The sequence below is a fragment of the Neofelis nebulosa genome, chromosome 7, assembly GCF_028018385.1.
Source record: "Neofelis nebulosa isolate mNeoNeb1 chromosome 7, mNeoNeb1.pri, whole genome shotgun sequence".
Lineage (NCBI taxonomy): Eukaryota > Metazoa > Chordata > Mammalia > Carnivora > Felidae > Neofelis > Neofelis nebulosa.
This window is the reverse complement of record NC_080788.1, coordinates 60,429,006-60,451,824: the sequence shown is the minus strand read 5'-3', so window position 1 is coordinate 60,451,824 and position 22,819 is coordinate 60,429,006. Positions and strand designations below refer to the sequence as shown.

The 22,819-nt window shown below is 47.1% G+C and overlaps 1 protein-coding gene across 6 annotated transcripts; it reads right to left on the bottom strand.

The window, feature by feature from the left end:
* Positions 1–47: 47 nt before the first annotated feature.
* Positions 48–21,314, bottom strand: STRC (stereocilin). Of its 6 annotated transcripts, none has more exons than XM_058737939.1 (29): positions 16,149–21,314; positions 15,049–15,834; positions 14,933–14,957; positions 12,928–14,182; positions 11,889–11,951; positions 11,681–11,791; positions 11,340–11,506; positions 10,966–11,152; positions 10,719–10,834; positions 10,326–10,458; positions 9,785–9,967; positions 9,464–9,502; positions 9,116–9,283; positions 8,895–8,960; positions 8,310–8,438; positions 7,957–8,015; positions 7,048–7,171; positions 6,824–6,936; positions 4,687–4,822; positions 4,078–4,274; positions 3,793–3,883; positions 3,424–3,580; positions 2,624–2,793; positions 1,865–2,020; positions 1,343–1,485; positions 1,004–1,152; positions 644–741; positions 401–548; positions 48–205 (listed from the first exon to the last, which is right to left on the bottom strand). In XM_058737939.1, the coding sequence occupies exons 1-29, from the start codon at positions 16,192–16,194 to the stop codon at positions 117–119; spliced, it is 5,304 nt and encodes a 1,767-aa protein (XP_058593922.1). In that variant the 5' UTR covers positions 16,195–21,314; the 3' UTR covers positions 48–116. The 6 variants fall into 6 exon arrangements, with proteins under 6 accessions (XP_058593922.1, XP_058593923.1, XP_058593924.1 ...); XM_058737940.1 differs by having other exon boundaries at positions 8,310–8,435; XM_058737941.1 differs by lacking the exon at positions 9,116–9,283.
* Positions 21,315–22,819: the final 1,505 nt, after the last annotated feature.

The window sequence follows — 22,819 nt, the reverse complement described above, 5'->3', positions numbered from 1 at the left end:
TAGCATTTTACCCATATTCCTCATCGGCTTCCTGAGGATAATTAGAATGCATTTCCATTTGCACTTTATTAAAGTTTCTTTCCCAACAATCTTTCTCTTTAACTGTGGAGACAGGTTCAAAGCAGGTTGCCAAGGAAGCAGATGGTCAATGCCATGGCCCAGGAGGGCTGTGACCAGTCCTGAAGGCCCCAGGCTGTGCTTCGACCTATAATGAGACAGAAAATGGGAGGAATATCAAAACTCTGTTCCCCAAGAACCACTGATACATGGAAACTGTCTGCCTAGATCCCTTTGCTTCAGGGGTCTCCCTGAATGGGTTCTATGAACCAGATAGCATCAAGTTTGGGGTCAGATTCTGGGTCAGGAGTTAGTGGGGCAAGCTGTGCATTTGGGAACTCACCCTGCTGTTCTGGGCTGTCCTTCCCCTCATGCTGGGCCCATGCAACTGCTCGTCGCTGCTCAGGACTCAGAAAGGCCATTTGTTCAGGAGTGACAGCCACAGCCTGAACACTCGTGAGACTAGATAGCTGGGTGGGACTGAACACCACCTGGGGGTGGGAGCAGAAATTAGTACATCCAATATAGCCCCCATTGGGCCCTGGCTCTGTGTGGTCACCTCAGACCCCAGTTCTTAAATACTTACAGCAAATTTAGGAGCAGGGATGACAGAAATAGCAAGAGGGGTAAGGCCCTGGATCTGTTCCTGCAGCAGTGCTGAAAGAGCCAGGTCTGGGATCCCTGCTGTTGAAGCAAGTGGGATGGGCATCCAAACATTGTCTTATACTGGCCTTCCCCCTTCTCTTCAAACCTATAGACTATAGACTTCTCTAACCGCTCCCCAAATACCCGGCCATACACCTTTCCCAACACATCTCCAACCTCTTACCTAAATGCCTTCTCAGACTCCCACCTTAAGAATTCCAGAGCAGTCCTCCACCCAGTCCATCCATGGTAGGGAACCAACCTCTAACAGCTAGCACCAGCAGTGGCCCAGCCTCCCTACCTGCTATTGTGCCGATTTCAGTGAAGATCTCAGGCCCCCAGTTACTGACTGGACCAAAACCACCCGGCAGCACAAGGAGCTGGGCCAGAACTTCCAGTTGCTCCTCAGAACACTGGAGATGCAGATTGCCCAGGAAGAGAGCTGCTTGGCTGTGGAAGAGTGGAAAGAAAGAAAGTATATTCAGCCACAGTGATAGGGTCCATGGTTATGAGACGGGAGTATAGATGGCTTCAGGTGAGGTCCCTTCCTCCATGGGACCACTCCACCATGAGTCTTCCATCCCCAGTGAGTCCACCTTTACATGAGCACCACCACCCACACATCCCCTCCACAGATGACCTAAATTCCCAACTGCTGATATGCTGTAGCTCCTCTGGCCGAAGTCCACAGAGTGTATAACCCAGTGCAGTCAGATGAAGGAAGTCCAGGTGGCTCACATGCCGGCCACTCTGCCGCAAGAAACTGGAGACCACAACCCGAAGCTGGGATGGAGATGGAGGGCACAGAATAAGGAGAGAAATCACAAGGAATTCATGGGTGAATTCATGGTTGGGGAAGAGACAAGTGCTACTGGATTTTATACTTGTATTATTAACTGATGATCCAATAGCCGTGAGGAAGATTGAGGATCCAAAAAAGAGAAGGCCTCAGGGAAGACAGTCAGGAGGGAGTTTTATGTGTCCAGACCTCAAAGTGAATAAATCACAGAGTTCCTAAGGCCACAAGTAGGGGGTATTCTATTTTAATAGAAAGAATGGCCAAGCAGGGTAACAGAAAAAAAAATTCTTTAGGTGTTAGGTGACCTAAAGGCCTAGATCTGTGGAATAGAAGTTTGGAAGGTAGGAAAAGGGAAGGTGTTACCTGGATGGAGCTCCAGCCATCTATCTGCCCCAGGGTGCTCAGCACTCCCCAGTCCACTAGGATCAGCTCCTGTAGTTCCCGCTCTCCTAAACCTATTAAGAGCCGACCTAGCTGCAGGATCTGCTCAGGACGGAATCCCCGGGGAGGACCCCACAACTAGGAGAAAAAGGAACAATGTGAGTGGAAAAGCACTGGACTAGGAGTCAGAATGCTTGGTCTTAGTCATGCCTCTGACCTTAGCTGTGAACTCTAGGCAAATCACTTGCCTCTCTAGGTCTTTAGTTTCCTCAACTGTAAAATGAGAGGGTTGGATTAAGGTTCTGACTAAGGTGTTACTGAAAGATGCTAGAGTCTCAGTATAGAAGAATAGCAGATCATAGTCCATGGATTCTAAACCTTATGTGCACCAGACTCACTGGGAGTGCCTGTTGAAATGCTGATCCCCCAGAGCCCTCAGAAGATTCTTCCCCCAAAAAAAGATTCTTCAGTGAGTCTAGCATAGGACCCTGGCACCAGCATTTTAAAAACCTACTCCCTGGATAATTTTGATACACCCTAAAGTTTGGTAACCACTGCCTTCTTCCCTCTACCCATTGCACTAGCTTCCTTTTCTCCATATTCATCCTCTCTGACTTCCTACTCAGGATCCACTCTCATTCTTTCATCTCCTATTTCCTCCACTTTTCCCCAGCTATCCACTCCCTTGTGTCTCATACCACACCCAACCAGCTTCCTCATGTTGGCCCCTCCATCCCTAACCTGTTTTGCCTTGCCCATAGCTGCCCGTAGTTCCTCAGGCCCAAGTCCTGGGTCTCCTGCGAATAATTCCAGGCAGTCCTCAAAGTCTGAGAGCTCCATCCCTGCAATCTGGGTTGCTGACCAGGCTGCTGGGAATGTCCCTCGTATATCTGCACAATTTGGCACAGGTTCTGAAGGGGGAAGGCAGGCACAGGGGGTCAGTAGAATTAAACTATGCCCACAGAAATATCTATAGGTGGAATGACCCCTCCAACCTTTGGAGGATAGGGTAACATAGACAGTATGGGCCAAAGGATTACTATAGTATGAGAATTACAGGACTCAAGGGATATTAGAACAAGTGACTAAAGAGGATAAGTCCCTCATTGTATAAATGGAAGGCTGAAGGGGTTGCCTAGGGATTTAATGGCAGGTCTAGATCAGAACTCAGGTCTCACTAGCATCTCCCTCCTACATCCTAAGCATCTTCCCAGCAGACAGCTCCATACTCTAGCATAGAGCCAAGCTTAGAGTGGGTCAGCTGCTAATATGGATAAGAGAACAGGAAAAGGTAAGTCCTGGGCTAATAATGTAATGAGTCATAAATTTCCAGAGCTATAGAACCCTAGAACCAGAAAAGACCTTGAAAATTATCCCTCTAACCACTGTGGTTTATAGATGAGAAAACCCAAGCCCAGAGAGCAGAAGGTGTGCAAATCTGCTCAAAGGGCACAGCATACCTAGAGCCCCGACTTCTGTCTACATTTCTGGATACTCTTTCCTATACACCCTGATAGACATGAATATTTGGGTAGTTTCACCTGGGAGATCTTCTGCAGTGGGCCGTACAACCCCAGCTACCAAGGCAGCTTTCTTGGAAGCAAGCTGTGGTCTTCCACATAGCTGTCCAACTCTGCTCTCCTCCCAACTCTGCTGCTTCTCTAGGAGCCGCTCCAGAGTCTCTTGGCCCAAGGCCTCCTGTGTGAGATGGTAGATGGAGGGTGGGGAGACCTGGGCAGGTCAGGGCCAGCTGCTGCAGCTATAATTTTAAAGTCCTATCTCTTTTTAGCAGTTTCCCCCAGATTCAGGCTTCACATCCCTTGCCCTCAGTCTCCTTGCCCTTAGCTCCCCAAAGCCAGCTCACCAGTCCCCTCTCTGCTCTTACTCCCTCCCTTGTTCCTTCACCTCACCCTGGGGATCAAGGAAATAGCTTCAGTAGACAGAGTGAGTACTAGGCGTCCAGCTTGCTCTACTTCACCCTGGCTCCACAACTCTGGCTTCCTGGGGGACAGGAAGAAGATCAGGGGCTGGGATGCTGAGACAACTGTGAGGGAAAGGAAGGGGAAAAGAGGACATGGGGACTCAGGGCTCCAAGGGACCTTGTGTATATTTATTCAATGATCTGCCACTGATGATGGTGGTTAAGAGAGTGGGTATAGGATGAGTCAGAATTAGAAGTTCCCGAAGGTTCATACCCAAGAGCAGGCTCCTGTGACAAGAGCCATCCCAGCTCTGTGGCAAATGGCTCTCCTAGGCAGAAGCCTTGCAGCTGATTGAGTTGGCCCAGCAGGATCGGTAGGGGGATCCGTCGTGTACTCTCTATCCCCAGGAATCCAACCAAGGGGCCCAATGTCTCCAGCACTTCCCTTGAGACTGTTGTCTCCTTTGGAGCCTGGAGGGGGCATCAGGCCTTGGGACAATGCATCTCTGACTCAGAGGACCAGATTCTTTGATCAAGACACCAAAACCTTTGATTTTCCCTCCCTCCAGCTCCCAACTCAAGACCCTACGATGTTCACTGCCACTGTTTACTTTCTTAAATAATGAGCCCAGATAGGAACAGGCAGAAAGGCTAGGAGTTGGAATCCAAGGGATTTCTTGGACTCTAAGGAATGTGAACAAAAATATGAACCTAGAGATAGGTTGGGATGGAACCTAGAGATATATCTAGGGGCTAGGGCCTTCTGGACAAGAACCTTTTTGGCAACAAAAGTGTGGGGCTAGGCCTAGAAGATAGAGAGCATTGTCTAAGAGGTAAAAATTGTCCAGGCAGCAGTTCCGAGTCTGGTACGTTGGACTCTTACCAAGTTTTGTAGTGCCCTCTCTGCCAGGGCCACCCGGTGGAGTGGGGTCAGTGCCAGCAGCTGCTCTGGAGCTCCTCGTACCAGCCCCACCACCAACATAATAGATTCATTGGACAGTCTATCCATCAACCGGACCCTATAGCAATTTGACAACAGGGGCATTCAGAAATGAGTCCTGTTGAGAAGGGATAACAGAATGCCACATTGCCCAGACAAGAGGTAACATCAGACCAAACCCTATGGCCCTGGACAGGATCTGATATTAAACTGCCCCAGATGCAATTCCCTTCATAGTGTTTAAAAGGAGTGCCATATTTCTAGTCTTCCTCAGGAAAAATGACAAATGACCCTACCTTATCTAATGGAATCAAAAGTCCCAAATATTAAATATCTTTAAAATTTCTCCCCATTTGGGGCACCTGGGTGGTTCAGTTGGTTAAGCGTCTGACTCTTGAATTCAGCTCACGTCATGATCTCATGGTCTATGAGTTCGAGCCCCTCGTTAGGCTCTATGCTAACAGTGTGGAGCCTACTTGGGATTCTGTCTCCCTCTCTCTCTTCCCATCCCCCACTTGCTCTCTATCTCTCTCTCAAAACAAATAAAAATAAACTTTAAAAAAATTCCCCCCCCCCCCATGTTATAGATTAGAAAACCAGCTCACAGAGATGGTGGGATCTTACTCCCAAGTCCTTTTTTCCACACGGTCACCCTTCCTCTACTTTTTGTGGGGAAGTCCTCTCTCATTTGCATAGTGCTGCACAATTTACCAAGCCCTTTTATAGTATTCTCTTATTTGAACCTTATGACAAAACTTTGGGGTAAGACAGGTATTTTTCTTATTCCTCTTTCATAGATGGGGAACTCAGGTTTTCCAACTCATGGTCTAGAAACTTATCTAGGTCCTTAGGATTCTAAATTATCTCCAAGAACCAATAAATTTAAATAGATTTCAATGGCTTTTTTAAAAGCCCTTTTGTCCAGGTTTCAGAAGTGTATTCTATCTAGGGCTGCCAATTCTGGAACTGGAACTAGGCTGCATAGCACAAAAGCCAAAATCTGTGGAAAGGCCTATAAAAATGTAAGGATGGAATCAACTGCTTTACCATCACCTCATCCCTTTTCCTACTCTAACTCACAGTTCAGATGGCAATGGGGTAGGGATGGGGGCAAAATGAGACAGGAAGCCTGGGAGAGAGATACTCATAAAACTCCTAGAGTCTCTGTGTTAAGAGGACTCTTACATTCATGAATTTTCTCTCCCCACAACCCTTATCCATACTTAAATGTGCTCTACAACATTCCTGCAATGAGACCATTCGGCCCAGGCTTGAATAGCTCTGATGTTGGGAATTTGCTACATCAGTTTTCCTTGTATTTTTCAAATCTGATTTTTACTCACTGGTCATTGTGATGCCCAATGGAGCCATTCAGAAACATGCTAATCTATTTTCTATTTGATAGTCTTAGGAGTATTTAAAGGCATTTATCATGTTTCATACACGCTCTTTCTGTACTCCACTGAACACACTGACAACATGGTGGCTTAAGCAGACTATAATCTTCTAGGGTGAGTTGGACCATTGACTCCCTCAGTTCAGATACTCTATCTCTATTAATGTGGCCTAGGTTATACTATGATTGTTTGGCAGCCCACATCATAGTGTTGCCCACCATTAGCTGTCCTATGTTGGGGTCATGTTCTGGGAGCCAGTCAAAACATAGAGCAACTTTGAGTAGAATCCTCTGCTTTGGGCTATAACTGATGGCAGAGAACCACCAGAAAGAAAACTGCCACCTTAGGGCATTTCCAACGTTTTTTTTTTTGTTTTTTTTGTTTTTTTTGTTTTTTTTGTTTTTTTTTTTTATTTTTGGGACAGAGAGAGACAGAGCATGAACGGGGGAGGGGCAGAGAGAGAGGGAGACACAGAATCGGAAACAGGCTCCAGGCTCCGAGCCATCAGCCCAGAGCCTGACGCGGGGCTCGAACTCACGGACCGCGAGATCGTGACCTGGCTGAAGTCGGACGCTTAACCGACTGCGCCACCCAGGCGCCCCCTTAGGGCATTTCCTAAGGGCAGACCTTCTACCCCAGGTTGAGACGTCTAGGGATCCAGTGTCTCCAGTTGTAGCACTTACGGTAAATCCAAGAGTAGCCTGGTGTCTAGCCCACTCAGTTCTGGCCCCATGGTTGCCAGCTCTGGCTCTGGCATTGTCATCCTCCGCTGTAGCTCCACCCAGATACAGGCTCTCTGTAGGATAGGATGGGGAAACAGGTCAGGATAGAGCTAAGCATAGGGGCCGGATTCAGTACCCAGGATCCCTGCCTCCCTGCTCCACTAATGTTTAAGCACCCCTCTCACCAGACTCCCTCGAACTCCAGTGGGCAGCTGATAGATCATGTGCACTACTTCAAGGAAGTTTGCCATTGAGTTGATCTGCTGCAGAAACTCACACGACATGCCCCCTGCCAGGGTGCCCAGAGCCCTGTAGGTATGTGAGTGGGTAGATGCTCATTCAACACATGCTGTGGTCTGTCTGCTCCTTGATACTGATACTCTCAACACAAGTACAGAATTCATTTATGGTAATTTACAGTTTGAGAAATGGCTTTCCATAGAAAACCACAACATCATCACTGTTTATCAGAGAGGAAAATGAACGTTCACAGACGTCAAGGGATGTTCCGAACATCATTCTATTAAAAATGTGGTAAACTGAGCGTAGAGCTATATCTTTAGATTCTGAAGCCCATGATTCCTTTACTGTGGGTGAAAGGAAAGTGATACTTACTTGTTCCTGTTTATTGCTGCATGGCCAGTAGCTCTGAGGTCACCTTGGATTAAACTAACAACAGCAAATATCTATTGGGAGATTTCACTGGGCCAGGAACTATATTAAGTACTTTATATGCCTTACCTCATGTAATCTTCACAACCACATCCTATGAGGTAGGTACTATTTTAATTCTCATTCCACAGAAGAAAAAAACTGAAGCTTAGAGGATTAAATGACTTGCTCAAGGCCATGAACAGGTCTCAGGGCTGGGACCTGAATCCAGGTGTTCTGAATCCCTTTAACTAGTCAGGATAGGTGTGGTGCTATGGGAAGGCATGAGAGTAAAGGGAGGAGGAGCCAAGAGAAGGCCCACACGCTGGGACTATGCATCATCCATCCTCGCATGTCCCATTGCATATCATATGGGGCCTGGCACATGGCAAGTCTCAAAAAATGTTAGTTGAATTAAATTCTGCTCAACACAAGTTACTCACTGCAGATTCCTAAGTGTCAGGTTGGTGGGCACCTGCATCTTCTTCCAGAGAAACTGAGCCTACAGGAGAAAGAAAGAGGAGCAGCCCCCCAGCAGAGATATTGCCCAAGGACCTAAGATGCTTTGGACCTAGCCCTCCCTCCCCACCCTGTGGATCCACCAGCCTCCTACTCTCCCAAATGAACACTCCTCTCTTGGAGATGGGGGGGGGGGAGAAGTAAGGGGGAGGGAGAAGGAATAAAGCAAAGCAAGTCACATTATAAAGGATGCTGGGGATAATGTGACCAATCTAGGGCTGACAGGTAAAAGAGGTGGAACATAGAGGATAGTTCTGGAGTAAGTGAGGAGAATTACCTGCTGCTCAGACCAGGGCAGCTCCCGGTAGCGCCTTCGGTTAGCCAGAAGAGCCGCAGAGTCCAGCTGTAGCAGCTTTAGTGGGAGCAGGGGAAGCAGGCAGTCTGGCCAGGTGGTGGGGATGGGCTGCTGGTGAGGATGTGTGTAGCAGAGTAATGATAGGTAAGAGGGGCATCATGGGGGTGGGAAGGGACCAAAACTAGGGAAAGGGTGGATGGCATGTGCCACTATAGCAACACACACCAGAGAGCCCTCACAATGAAGGTGGATGTGGTCAAGTATTGCTGCTATTCAGGCACCTGATGAACTGATCTCCCTCAGACTCTCTGAGCTTTGCTCTCTTTCTCTGAAAGCAGGTTCGTTGGCCTGGAAGATTTCTCAGACCCTTCTGGTTTTGACATTATAGGACAGTGTGGGTCATGCTGTCATGTAACTGGAACTGGGGTGAGCTGCTAATGTCTTTGTGGAAACAGAGTCAACTTGGATGCTCAGGGCCACTTCAGGGAGAGTATAGGAGGCAGCACAAGTCATATGAAACTACCCGGGGACATGGAGAGGAGCTTAGTTGGGAGATCCCACACGTACCTGACCAGGGATACACACAGCTGCACTGGCACCTGTTGTACCTATGTTTTTAACGCCGTCTTTCACCTGCATGAGAATCAGCAGTGTGTGTGTGTGTGTGTGTGTGTGTGTGTAAGGAAGTGGGGAGGTATGGGAGGCCTTCCCTGGCCACAGGGAAGATGCCCTCCTCTTAACCAGAGCCCACATCCCTGAATGTCTCATCCTCCCTGCTACTCTCATACCCGAAAGGTCTGCAGCAATGCTGCAGTCTGGCAAGCTGAGAGGCGTGACAGTTCAGGGGCCAGGCAGGAACAGGCCCCAATCAGAACTCGCCTAGGGATGGCCTGGAGTGTCTGGGAGCTGAGGCCTGGCAGCAGAGGGTGCAAGGAGCAGAGTTCCTCCAGGGACAGCTGGGGAGCAAGAGAGATAAGAGTCCTGAAGAAGAGAAGCAGGGTGGTTGGGAAGACAACAATCACAGTACAGCAAGGCAGCAGGTCTGAGGAACTGAGAGGGAAGAAGGGGCAGATGTGAGAGCCAAGGAAAGGGGGACAGGGACCTCTGAGGGACATTGAGAAGTTGCTGCTACTCACATCATGCCTAGGGAGGAGCCGTCCAAGCAGTAAGACAGCCTAAGGTGGGATGGGATGAAACAACAGCTCTCAAGTCCTGGTAGCCAGGTTTTATGCAGGTCCCTAGGACCTACCCTTTAAAACTTCTAGTTTCCTTGATACCACCCCAGTGACTAGCCTGGCTCTGGGCTCTTCTTGATCTGAAGAAGGGGGATGAGGGAGTCCTCCTTGGGACAGAGAAAAAGGAGGCTCCAGAGAAGCTGGTGGTATCCCTGAATGTCATTCCCTTGAGTGGGGTTCCTGGGGTTGGAAGGTGGATGTTAGAGAGTGAGACAGGCCCACCTGGGCTGGTGTGACACTGGTGCCCTGCAGGGCAGGAAGCATGGCTCTAAGCTGGGGCTCTGACAGCTCCTGCAGGAAACGGAGGCCCAGCTGAGGGAAGAGAGGGGCCCAGGCCCGCAGCTCCCGGGGGCTCAGCACAGCTCCTCCAGATGAGCGCAATACCCCCAGAAGTTCATATGCCACCTGTAACCAAAGAAAGTTTGGGACTGGGGAGAAAAGACAAGTGAACCTTAAACTTCCTCTCTAATCCCACATCTGGATTTCCCAGGGCCTGGGCTAGGGCTTAGAACCAAAGATGGGACACGAACAGATAGGGTTTAAGATGTCAAAGGGTATGTTTGGGGTGTCATAGACCAAACGGCATTGGGTCAGGAAGGGGTGGTAACAGAGAAGGATGACCACGAAATAAGGAAAAAAGATAGTAGAGGTCAGGGGAGGGCTGGCACTGTTGTGCTCAAGCTTGGTTGAGATGACTGAGCATGTCATCCACACAGACCCAAGGAAAGCCTGGACTCTTGTAAGTCTGTGCCAAGGGGCTCACCCGTCCTTGTGGGCTGAGGGTCCCGTTGGCCGCACATTCCAGCAGCCCCCGTTCTACTGGCCCCAGTGGATCACTCAAGGGTACCAGGCTCTGCAGCTCCTCAGGGCTCAGGAAACAGGCGAGGGACCCCAGCCTGAGAAGGGCATGAAGCTGGCCTTCATGTGGTCACTGAAGCTGGCACTAAGGTAGGGATCGTGTAGGTATATGGAGTAGGCACTCTGCTAAACTAGGAAATATGGGTACCATAGATAGGCCTCTGTCCTGGAGTCCTATACTGCCTGCGGCCGCTGCCTACCTTTTCGACCCTTCCTTCCTAGGCCCCCAACCCACCATGGCAGCTGCACTAGCCTCTCTCCCAATTTGGCTTTGATCACTGATCCCACAACTGCTCACCTGCGCACCTGCTCTTCTCCGTCCTGGACACTCTGGTTCACCAGGCTTCGTAGCACATGCCGGGCATGCCCTGGCCCAAGACCTGCTGCTGGCCAACTATCCTCCAGGGCCTGGATCTGAGGTGAGGAGGGTCAGCTCATGTTGGGTCACTGTGGGACACTTGTGGGGAGAAGCTCACCAGGAGACATACTACTGACTCCTGTCCCACCTAGAAGAAGATGGGCTAGTCAAGAAAATCATGTCATACCTGGTGAGGGCTGAGCTGCAGAAAGTTCTCCAGAGGGAGGTGGGGGAGCAGGGGCAACACTGCCCACAGTAGCTCCTGGGACCAGGCGGGCACTTCCCCAAACAGGTCAGGGGCCAGCAGTCGCTTTGCAAGAGCTTCCTTCTGTTCAGGCCTCATTCCTGGGCTGTAATCTCGGATGGCAGCCAGTCTGGGGTGAGAAATGGGTATTAACCTTTGGCCCCTGTTGTCCCCCTCACACTCTGAAGCCCTACTGTCATGGACAAGAAGGAGACTCTCCCTAATTTTAACAGAGAGGATTTCAAGAAGGGGCTGCTATAGGCTGATGGGGTTGGCTGACCCTGACAGGATCAGGAGGAGTGGTGTGGGGTCCTTACACACTGTCATTGGCCAACAAGGATGGTGGGAAGCGCATCAGGTCAGAGACAGCCAAGAAGGGGATGAGCGGTGACAGGTCAATGAAGAGCTGGGAGGTGAGGCGTGGGTACTGCTGGAGCAACAAGGCTGTCAGGCGACCCAGGGCTTGCTCCTCAGATGGTGGCACCTGTGAGGGCATAGGAATGGATGCTGGTTCTGGAGATGCTCAGTATTGTCGCCATCTCCTTTTGAGCTTCTCCTTCCACTGAGGAAGCCCTCTGCACACCAGGTTCCAGGTGCTCTTGATTCCCAGATGTCTCCCTCCATCCTCCCCTCCCCCCCACCTGCCCTCTATACCCACCTGAAGCTGGGCCCAGGAACGGTGCATGAGCGTCAGGAAGCCCTGAGCAGCCTCCCTCTCTGCTGAAAGCACCAGCTGCTGGAGATTTTCTGGTGGCATGTGCAGGTATGCCTGGGAGTAGGAGGTTAAAGTGGGCATGGCCTCACTGGGCAGAGACCTCATGCCACAGTTGTTACCCATTCCATCCATGTACCCCTCCATCTGTTACCTGCACTAGAATCTGCAGGGCCCAAACACTCTTCTCCCTCTGGAGCAGATCCCATAGCACAGGCTGGTGAGGAGACAGACAAGATACCAAGAGCTGTCTCCTCTATCCTCCTGAAGATTCCCCAGGCACTCCAAGTCCACTTGCTATATGCTTGTCCTTCATCTGAAGCTAGTATGTGTGTCTCATCAGATACTAAATTCCATTAAACCAGGATGATGTCTCAAACTTCTCCTGTACCCTTTTCCATGCTAGGTCCATTGTTGGCTCAATAAATACTTGTAGATCCAAACCAAAACTATGAATCTGTATAATCCCATTTCACTGGACACAGGACTTGAGAAAGGTGGGCCCTAACATGGAGTAAGGAATCTTTACATATGCTACATAACCTAGCAAAGTGCCTTACATATAACGGGGCACCCAATGAATGAATTATGGTATTTATATATTCTAGCCCCTTCACTCTACAGAGAAGGAACAGAAGTCCAGAAAATCTGAGTTAAATTATTTTCCTATTACCACACTAATGTGTGACATAGTTGAACCCAGAACTCAAGTCTTCTGATTTGTAGTTGCCCTGAACTATTCTCATTTCTGTCTTATCTTCCTATATTTGCCAGCCTTCTCAGTCTCTAGGGACAGAGTCAGATCCCTCCAACTTGATACCTTTCCTTTCTGGAGCAGAAAGGGGGAGAGTCAAAGAGTTAGAAAGAATAATGAGATAACGTTTAGTGCACGTTTATGTGTCATGCTATATACATAAGACCACAGCATGTATAATCTTATGTAATCCTTACAGGTACCCTAAAAAAGTGGCACTGTTACTCTCCCTCATTTATAAGTGAAAAAAATGTTGCTCAGAGAGGTTAAATAACTTGTCCAAGGTTGATCACAGAACTAAGATCTGAACTCAGGCCTGTTTGACTCCAGAGCTGTGTGCTTAAACCACTATACTATACTACTACCTCTCAGTATTAGAGAATTTGTTTGGAGGCCCTTCCCTCTGTTCCAGGGGCTTTAACCTTGGCGGATCACTCACACTGAAGCAGGACAGGAGCTCCATCTTGTTTATACCAGAGCTGGGGCTGGCAGTGGGTTCAAAGCCCAGCGGGGTCCACTGCTCCTCCTGTTCCAGGTACTCCCCAACTGTCCGCAGCACACTGCGCCGGCCCTCTGGGCGGAAGGCATCCCAGAAGGAGCAGTTGTCTGGGAGACTGGAGAGCATCAGGGCCTGACCCAGCATCCCCTGGGCCTCAGTCCCCCCAGCCCCTGGACCCAGAAGAAAGGTCAGCAGGCGCAGGAGATAGTGTAGGCGTGTGGAGTGGGCAAGGGCTGGTACAGAGGACTGACAACGTGGCAATTGGGATAGCATGCCAAGCAGGAAGGGGGCTGGGGCTAGACACAGTGGGGATGGTCCCAGTGGTGGCAGAGAGGGCAGAAGAGGGCCCAGTAGCCCCTCTAGGAAGCAAGTGTCATTGCCCCCACGACTTATCCTGCACTGGCCTGCTAGCCAAGGCCAGAAGGGCACAAGCGCTTCATACATGGTGTCATTGGCACAGACCATCATCAGGAAGCTGCCCCCATCTGGGCAGCGTTCCCCACAAGGTCCAATGTGGCAGGGTGGGAAGGCAGTGGCATCTGGGGTAGGGCCCTGGCACACATGCTGAACCCAAGCCTGATTGCTGGGGGGCACAGCCTGCAGACCCGCCTCTCCACACAGCCGCTCAGCCCACAGGGTCTCATTCTCCAAGAAGCAGCCCCAGAAGATCTCTGGGGTGAGGGGAACAGAAGGCAGTCCTTCAGGACAGCTGGTGGGGGGTGGGAGAAGACCAGCACAGAGCCGCTTTACCAGACGGCGATTGGGGCCAGACAAGGCTGAAAAGGAGAGGTTGTTACATATTGCCTCCAGGAACTGATCAGGAAACTGGTCATGGCAGGCCTGTAGCCAGCCTTGGGCACCTGGTGCCCATGAGACTGCATACCACACAGCTGTCTGGCAGATGGCAATGGTGCTGGGAGGGGGCTGTGGGGTGGCAGGCTTGGCGTGCTGGCAGAGCAAGTGGATGGAGAAGTTGGAAATGCTGTAGGGTGGTGCTGGACCTGAGTGGTTCTCGCAGAGGGCCTCCACAGAGATGGCTCGCTGTTGGCGAGGGCTGATGTGGGCTGAGAGCTGGGAAGCCCTGGGCAGAGGCACACCTGTGCTCAGACAGTGGAGGAGGGCAGGGGGTGGGGGTGGCAATCCAGACAGAAAGCCCAGCGCCTGGACATCCCAGGAAAGGTTGTGCCGGATGCCCCTGGGTGTAGAGGGAGGAGTAGGCATCACTTGGTCAGTTTACATTTCCTCTAGTTGAACATTCTGACCCTGGCCCAGAGCCCTGCATGGGGGGATGGCAAGCATAGGCTTTTCCAAAAGGTCCCTGGGAGTATAGGTGTTACTGGTTTAAATACTGGGATGGTGGGAGCAGGAGAAAGATCTGTCCTGCGAAGGCACAAAATCATCTAGGAGCAGCCCAGCTGGAGTCCCTTCTGTCCACCTGGCTCCCTTCTTTCTCCTTTCTTCATATACTTTTAGGTAGCTTAAATACAACCTTTGGTTGACCTCACATCAGGAAATCTGCCCTGCAACTGAATAAGCCTAACAGTGCTCTGACATTGTTGTACTGAAACAGTAAAGATGGAGGAATCCAGTCTTATCCTTTCTTTCCATACCCCAGCTTTATTAGGTAACATTATTAAGCACTATGTGCAAGACAGTTCTGAGTGGCTTGCACATAGAGCATCAACTATTCAATCCCTTTCAACAACTCTGTGGTTGTTAATATTATCTATATTTTATAAGAAGGGAAACTGAGGCATGAGAATGAAAATGTAACTACCCCAAGGTCACTTGGCTAGGTAAACAGAGCTAGGACACCAACCCAGACAGTCATGCTCGAAAACCACTAAACAATGCCCTCCCATCAGTCTCCTCCTCCATTCTGCAGGCTGACAACTTTCCAGGCCCACTCCCTCAGAACTCCTCTCCTGGTAAGAGAGTTACTTACCATAAAAGCAGCTGTTGAAGGTTGCCTAGGAGGGAAAAGAGTAAGGAAGAGGACTACCCCAATCTCCCCCCTTCTTTGTCCTGCCACAGCCCAGCCCCGAACCCAGCAGCACTCACCTCCCTGGCACTGCCCATTGGCATCAGGCTCTGGTTGCCCCAGAATGGAAAAGACCTCATCCTGTAGGGAGTCAGTGACACGGAGAAGTCCCTCCTGGAAGGCAGCATAGAGGGGGGGCCCCACTGTGCGCAGTAGACCTCCCCAAAGAGCCTCCTCAGAGCCTGGCTCCCCTACTGGGGTGAGCAAACCCAACAGACCCTGCAAAAAGTGGGGGGCTGGCTCCCTCCCATTGAGGCCTGTGGCATTTGTGGGGTCTACACTGGACTGCACCTGTACCAGGGCCTGCCATCGTGTACCCTCTAACAAGAGCAGCAGAGAAGGCAACCAGTCAGCCACCAGGACGCAGTCAGAGGGCCCATCACGGGTGCATGGGGGCCGGGTAGGGGTTGGGGGCCCCACAGGAACTAAGGCTCCTAGCAACACCTCTGCGAGTCCACCCAGTACACCTGCCTGGTGCCCCAGGAAGTCCCGGGGGGTCTGCTCCTGTCCCAGCAGTGCCAGAACATCCCCTAGTAGACCTAGCATTGGCTCCCAGTCTGGGCTGCCTCTCAGTGTTACTAGGAAGTCGTGGAGCCGGAGAGCAGGGGGCTGGAGAGGTGGGGGCTCCCCCACAGGTCCCTCCCCCATTCTCCCAGGCCCAAAGGAAGAAGAAATGTTGGCCAGGAATGCAGAGAACTGTGAGCGGCTGAGGGACCCCTGAGGAGCTTGGTCCATTGTGGAGAGCAATGACTTCAGGAGGGAGAGACCAGGGTCCAGGGACTGAATCCCAGTAGGGACCAGAATCACTGTAAGAAGAGAAACCAGAGGTCACTAAAGGGGAAGAGCCTAGAACCCAATTCGGTCCTGCCCGGAGCCCAGTCCTAGCTTGGATCTAAAGATGAGGCGACAGGGATGGCAAGCTGAGTCCCTTTACTGAATACTACTGAATACTTACTATAGTAAGTCTTGGCCTGCTTTCTTAACCCTCATTTTCTCCCTTAGCTCCAGTCTCTGACCATTTTCCTTTATCTTTTATAGAAACTGGTTAATCTCTGCATTCTTAAGTCTCTTTTCAGCAACCATCCCCTTCATCCCCAGCCCTGCTCACTGTTCATCTCACCTGCACAGGACAGCGGCAGCAGCAGGGCCCAGAGGCTCAGAGCCATGTTTCCAGGTGAGCACTGGTAAGAGGTGAATTCTGGTTATTCTCACCTTGTATGCAATAGCCAGGTGAGGGCAGAGCACTGCAGGCAGCCTGAGTTGCCACTGACACTGTAGTGTGGTCTTTCAGGGAACAATATCTGTAACCTGACAGCAGGTTTGTCACCTGAGCCACTGAATACCTGATCCTTTGGCTTTGGAGAAAGGTGTGCTTCTGTGAGAGGGACCAGTGATAGGGGATCCCGGGGGGTGGGGGTGGGGGGCCTCAGAGGAGCCCAGGGAAATAACTTCAGTTAAGAGCCAGGATGCAGATAGCAGTGGGCAGAAATAGAGGTGGAGACCTGGAGACCAGGGTATAATGTGGTAGGGAGGGGGGCTGCAGAAAAATGTAAGAAAGTATAGAGGGTACAAAGGAGTTAAAAGCAAGTAGGATTTGAAGGAATCAAGGAACAAAGGGGGCCCAGAGAAAGGAACTGGGCAGCCAGGTACGAACAGAGAAGAGAAACGAAGACAAATGTCTGGTCCAATGACAGAGCATTCAGGAAGAGCAGAGCCACTTTTGACTCAGTACCTAGAACCACAAAATGCTAAGAATGGGAGAGGACTTCAGAGGTTACAGAGACCAAACCTCTCATTTTATGGATGTGCAACTTGCTCATTGGGCCATTCAAATATTTGTGTTTGCCCTGTGGTCCTCTTCCTGTGGGCTAGGTGAATGCTCTGTAGAAAATTCTGAGCTGAGAAAAGAGATAAGCCAGATTAAATCACTGTGCAAGGGGGCTACTTCCCACATGGACACATACACGCATGCCCACATGTGCATGTATTCATGCAAATACAAAGAGAGAAAGAGAGTACTGCTCACAGATCAGAGAGATCCCATAAAAAATACTCTGGTCTGGTCAAGGTGAGAAGTATTTTCTGTCCTCCATTTATATATCCCCAAAGGCCTTTACCTGACACCAGCTCTAAATAGTAATTCAACACTGTGGCTCCATTCAAACTATTATTCTGTCCCTCTTTCCTTAAAATCCTCCTCTATTCTATCCCCTCAAACCCACACATTCAAATCTATTATTAATGAGCTTCTGCCCTAGAAAGTTCACTTAGGATCATAGAATTTTAGAACTGGAAGAGACCTGAGGAATCCTGTGGTAAAGAAACTTCTCATTTTATAAATGAGGAAATAGAGGCCCCCCAAAATGGAATGACTTGGCCAGGCCACCAAAGTTGAGGACACTGCTAGGATTTTCCAAGGCAAATCAGAAGTTGGGATCAGTGAAATGATCTACTGCATTCCTTTGCCAACATTTTCCCTTTGCCTATCACAGTTACCACATCTAGTCTGAAAAGCAGAGAGGAGAATCAAAGGAAGAGTATGGCCTGTATTCCCAATAGTTTTCTATCTCCTGGTTCCAGCCCATCCTGCAATCCATTTGAATTTTTTCCCTTGGTTCTGTAACAACCCCCTTATAATAAATTATCCTTTTTGGCTAATAGTGTACAAAAAAAAAATGAGATGGCTTGGGTTCAAATCCTGGCTCCAATGCTTACTAGCTGGGCATCTTGGGCAGTTTCTAAACCATTTTGTGTCACAATGTTCTTTTCTATAAAAAGGAGAAATACTAGTATAGAGTTATTTTGAGGATTAAATTAGATAATGCACTTAAAGTACTTAGCACAGTGTGGCATTCATCCAACAGAGTAAGTACCTATCATGTGCCAGGCACTGCTACAAAATAAACTTTCACTAAATATTACTACTATTGTTATTAGACTCAATACGAGTTATATTTTTGAAACTAAAGAGTCCTTTAGTATTGAGTTATTTAGCTCAATATGAATTATTTATTTGAAACTAAAGAGTCCTAATTAATACAGAAATTTTTACCAAGAAGTAGTGTCTTGAGTGAAAGATCTTTAGAACAAGTTTGAAACTAGTAGACTCAAACAGAGAGGGAAACAATGAGTACTCCCTCAACCCAAGCTAGGAAATTCTTGGCAGTACATATGATGATGGAGCAAGCAGTTGGTTAAGCAATCCTGTTGCCACCAAAGCTTCAGAGTATGTGCCAACTGAGGGTAAAGTGTTTAGGGTTTATAGCTAATATATCAAGCTATCTGATATAAGCAGGTTACTGCTTATACAGTTGACCCTTGAACAATGCAGGTGATTAGGGGCACCACTCTCCACCCCCAACCTCCACTGCACAGTCAAAAATCTTAACTACCCCAAAATTAACTAAGAGCCTTTGTTAACTAGAAACCTTACCAACAACATAAGCCATCAATTAATGCATATGTTGTATATTATATGTATTATATACTGTATTCTTCCAATAAAGTAAGCTAGAGCAAAGAAAATATTATTAACAAAATCATAAGGAAGAGAAAATACATTTACAGTGCTGTATTTAGCTAAAAAAAAAATAAGTAAATAACTGTGTGTAGGTGCATCCGCACAGTTCAAACCCGTGGTGTTCAAGGCTCAACTGCAGTTTGGTAAAGTCCAACAAAAATGAGAAGAGTTTCAATCCATGAGTGATCAAATAGAAAGAGAAAAACAGAAACAACAGACAAATTACAGGAGTACAGAATAAGAAATTAATCATGTGTCTTGCTAAAGTGAAATGGAGAAGATTGGTGGGATGACCGGAATGCTCTGTAATCTGGCAATTTAAAGGGAGATACCTAGGAGGAGCTGAAGAAGTTGAGAAATCTGAAACATCCTCACTGCCTCAAACCTGTCAGATGGGTACTCCTTCTGACAAGAACACATTCCTCCCTTGTAAATTACAATTATTTTTCTCCCTTTTTCCCTTTTTGATTTGCCTTTTGTAACTGAAATATGTATTGCTCACTAGATATCCAAGAAATGCCCACATTTTCCATATCTTTTTCAGCTAGGTAGGGGCAAGTGATTAGTTCTAACCAATGAATAGTAAGTGACCAAGAATTTAAGAGCTAGTGAATGATGCTCCAGTAATGTCTTCTCTGTTGAAGTAACCTAGAAACCACAAGCTGATACTGTTGGTGGGAATGCAAACTGGTACAACAATGTTGGAAAACAACATGGAGTTTCCTCAGAAAGTTAAAAGAACTAACCTATGATCCAGCAATTGTACTAGTAGGTATTTACCCAAAGGATACAAAAATACAGTTTCAAAGGGGTACATGTACTCTAATGTTTATAGCAGCACTATCAACAATAGCCAAACTATGGAAAGAGCCCAAATGTCCATCAACTGATGAGTGGATAAAGAAGATATGGTATACATATACAATGGGATATTATTCAGCCATCAAAAGGAACGAAATCTTGGGGAGCCTGGTGGCTCTGCGTTAAACGTCTGACTCTTGCTTTCAGCTCAGGTCATGATCTCATGGTTGTGGGATTGAGCCCACACTGGGCTTTGTGCTGAGTGTGGAGCCTGCTTAAGATTCGCTCTCTCTTGGGGTTCCTGGGTGGCTCAGTCAGTTAAGCATCTGACTTCAGCTCAGGTCATGATCTTGGAGTTCATGAGTTTGAGCCCAGCATCAGGCTCTGTGCTGACAGCTCAGAGCCTGGAGCCTGTTTCACATTCTGTGTCTCCCCTTCTCTGCCTCTGCCCCTCCCCCACTTGCACGCATGCACACACACTCTCTTGAAAAATAAAATAAAAGGAATTAAATTTTGCTATTTACACCAACGTGGATGGAGCTAGAGTATATTATGGTTAGTGAAATATGTCAGGCAGAGAAAGACAAATACCACATGATTACACTCTTATGTGGGATTTAAGAAACAAAGCAGATGAACATATAGGAAGGGGGAAAATAGAGAGAGGGAAATAAACCATAAGAGACTCCTTACAATAGAGAACAAACTGAGAGTTGATGGAGGGAGGTGGGCAGGGGATAGGCTAGATGGGTGATGGGTATTAAGGAAGGTACTTGTTGTGTTGACCCCTGAGTGTTATATGTAATTTAACATTTAGTGATGAATCACTAAATTCTACTCCTGAAAACAATATTACACTATTTGTTAACTAAGAAGAATTTAAATAAAAATTTGTAAAGAAAAAAAAAGGACCAAGTAGGTCCTCTTACAGGTTTAAGGCACAAATTCATGCTACCCATGTGTCCTTAGGTACCTGAAAGAAAAAAAAAATGTAAGTCCATTCTGCAGGAATCCAACTCAAAATACGGACTTCAGGGGTGCCTGGGTGGCTCAGTCAGTTAAGCATCCAACTCTTGATCTCAGCTCAGGTCATGATCTCATGGGTAGTGAGTTCAAACCCTGCATGAGTCTCTGTACTGTCAGATTGGGATTCTCTCTATCCCTCTCTCTTTGCCCCTACCTCCCTCAAAAATAAATATAGAAAAAATATTTTTAAAAAAAACCACATGGACTTCAAAGAATAACAAGAGAAATTTACAAGTAACTCACAATCAGAAAATACAAAACATGTGAGAAAACAAGGCATCAGGAATGAGAGTTAGCAGAAATAATAAATAACATAATCAGACTTGAAAGACTAAAAGTGTTTAATTTTTCAGATTTAGAATGTAAAATAAGTAAAGTTAATTTGCATGAATAAATAAAAAAGGGTATCAGATGTATGACTAAGAAACAGGAAGTTCAATTATTGAGAATAGTCAAATTACTTAATTTAGTGAATTACTTAATTGTACCTAGGTATTGTACTTTAACTCTTGCTTTAAATTGTATTATTCCTACAAATCAAAACCACAATGAGATACCACCTCACACCTGTCAGAATGGCTAACATTAACAACTCAGGCAACAAGAGATGTTGGCGAAGATGCAGAGAGAGAGGATCTCTTTTGCACTGCTGGTGGGAATGCAAACTGGTGCAGCCAATCTGGAAAACAGTATGGAGGTTCCTCAAAAAATTAAAAATAGAACTACCCTACAACTCAGCAATTGCACTACCAACTATTTATCCAAATACCTATATATACTAGTTATTTATACAAAAATGCTAATTTGAAGGGGCACATGCACCCTAATGTTTACAGCAGCACTATCAACAATAGCCAAATTATGGAAAGAGTCCAAATGTCCATTGACTGACAAATGGATAAAGAAGATGTGGTGTGTGTCCATGTATGTCTATCTATCTATCTATCTATCTATCTACCTATCTACACACACATATACATACAATGGAATATTACTTGACAGTCAAAAAGAATGAAATTTTGCCATTTGCATTGTATTATGCTAAGGAAAATAAGTCAGTCAAAGAAAGATAAATATCACATGATTTCACTCATGTGTGGAATTTAAGAAACAAAACAGAGGAACATAGGAGAAGGGAAGGAAAAATAAGATAAAAACACAGAGGGAGGCAAACTGTAAGAGACTCTTAAATACAGAGAACAAACTGAGGGTTGCTGGAGGGGTATTGGGTGGGAGGATGAGCTGAATGGGTGATGGTCATTAAGGAGGGCACTTGTTAGGAGAACACCGTAAGTAACCGTATGTAAGTGATGAATCACTAAATTCTACTCCTGAGATAATTATTACACTATATGTTAACTAATTTTGATTTAAGTAAAAATTTAAAAATCTTATACAAGAAGCAAAAATAAATAAATAAATAAATTGTATTATTCTTTAAAATGTAAAATAAATTAGTATAAAAAGAAAAAAAGCGTGCCTGGGTGGCTCTGTTGGTTAAGTATCCAACTCTTAATTCTGGCTCAGGTCATGATCTCACAGGTCATGAGTTCAAGCCCACATCTGGCTCTGCACTAACAGCACGGAGCCTGCTTGGAATTCCTGGTCTCCCTCTCTCTCTGCACCCCCCACTTGCTCTCTCTCTTTCTCTCTGTCTCTCTCTTTCAAAAATAAATAAACTTAAAAAAGAAAAGAAAAGAATAAAAGAGCACCTGAGTGGCTCAGTTGGTTAAGTGTCCAACTCAATTTTGCCTCAGGTCATGATATCAAGGTTTGTGAGACTGACCCCATATCATGCTCTGGGCTCATAATGAGGAGCCTGCTTGGGATTCTCTCTCTCCCTCTCTTTCTGCCTCTCCCTCCAGTCATGTTTGTGTTCACTCTCTCAAAATAAATAAATAAATAAATAAATAAATAAATAAATAAATAAATAAATAAGAAAAAGAATGCAGCTTCTCTGGAAAACAGTGTGGCAGTTCCTCAAAAAATTAAAGATAGAACTACTCTATGACCCAGCAATAGCACAGTTAGGAATTTACCCAAGGGATACAGGAGTGCTGATGCACAGGGGCACATGTACCCCAATGTTTATAGCAGCACTTTCAACAAGAGCCAAATTGTGGAAAGAGCCTAAATGTCCATCAACTGATGAATGGATAAAGAAGGTGTGGTTTATATATACAATGGAATACTACTTGTCAATGAGAAAGAATAAAATCATGCCATTTGCAGCAACCTGGATGGAACTGGAAGCTTTTATGCTAAGTGAAATAAGTCAGTCAGAGAAAGACAGATATCATATGCTTTCACTCATATATGGATCTTGAGAAAGTTAACAGAAGACCATGGGGGAAGGGAAGGGGAAAAAAAACAGTTACAAACAGAGAGGGAGGGAAGAAAACCATAAGAGACTCTTAAATACAGAGAACAAACTGAAAATTTAT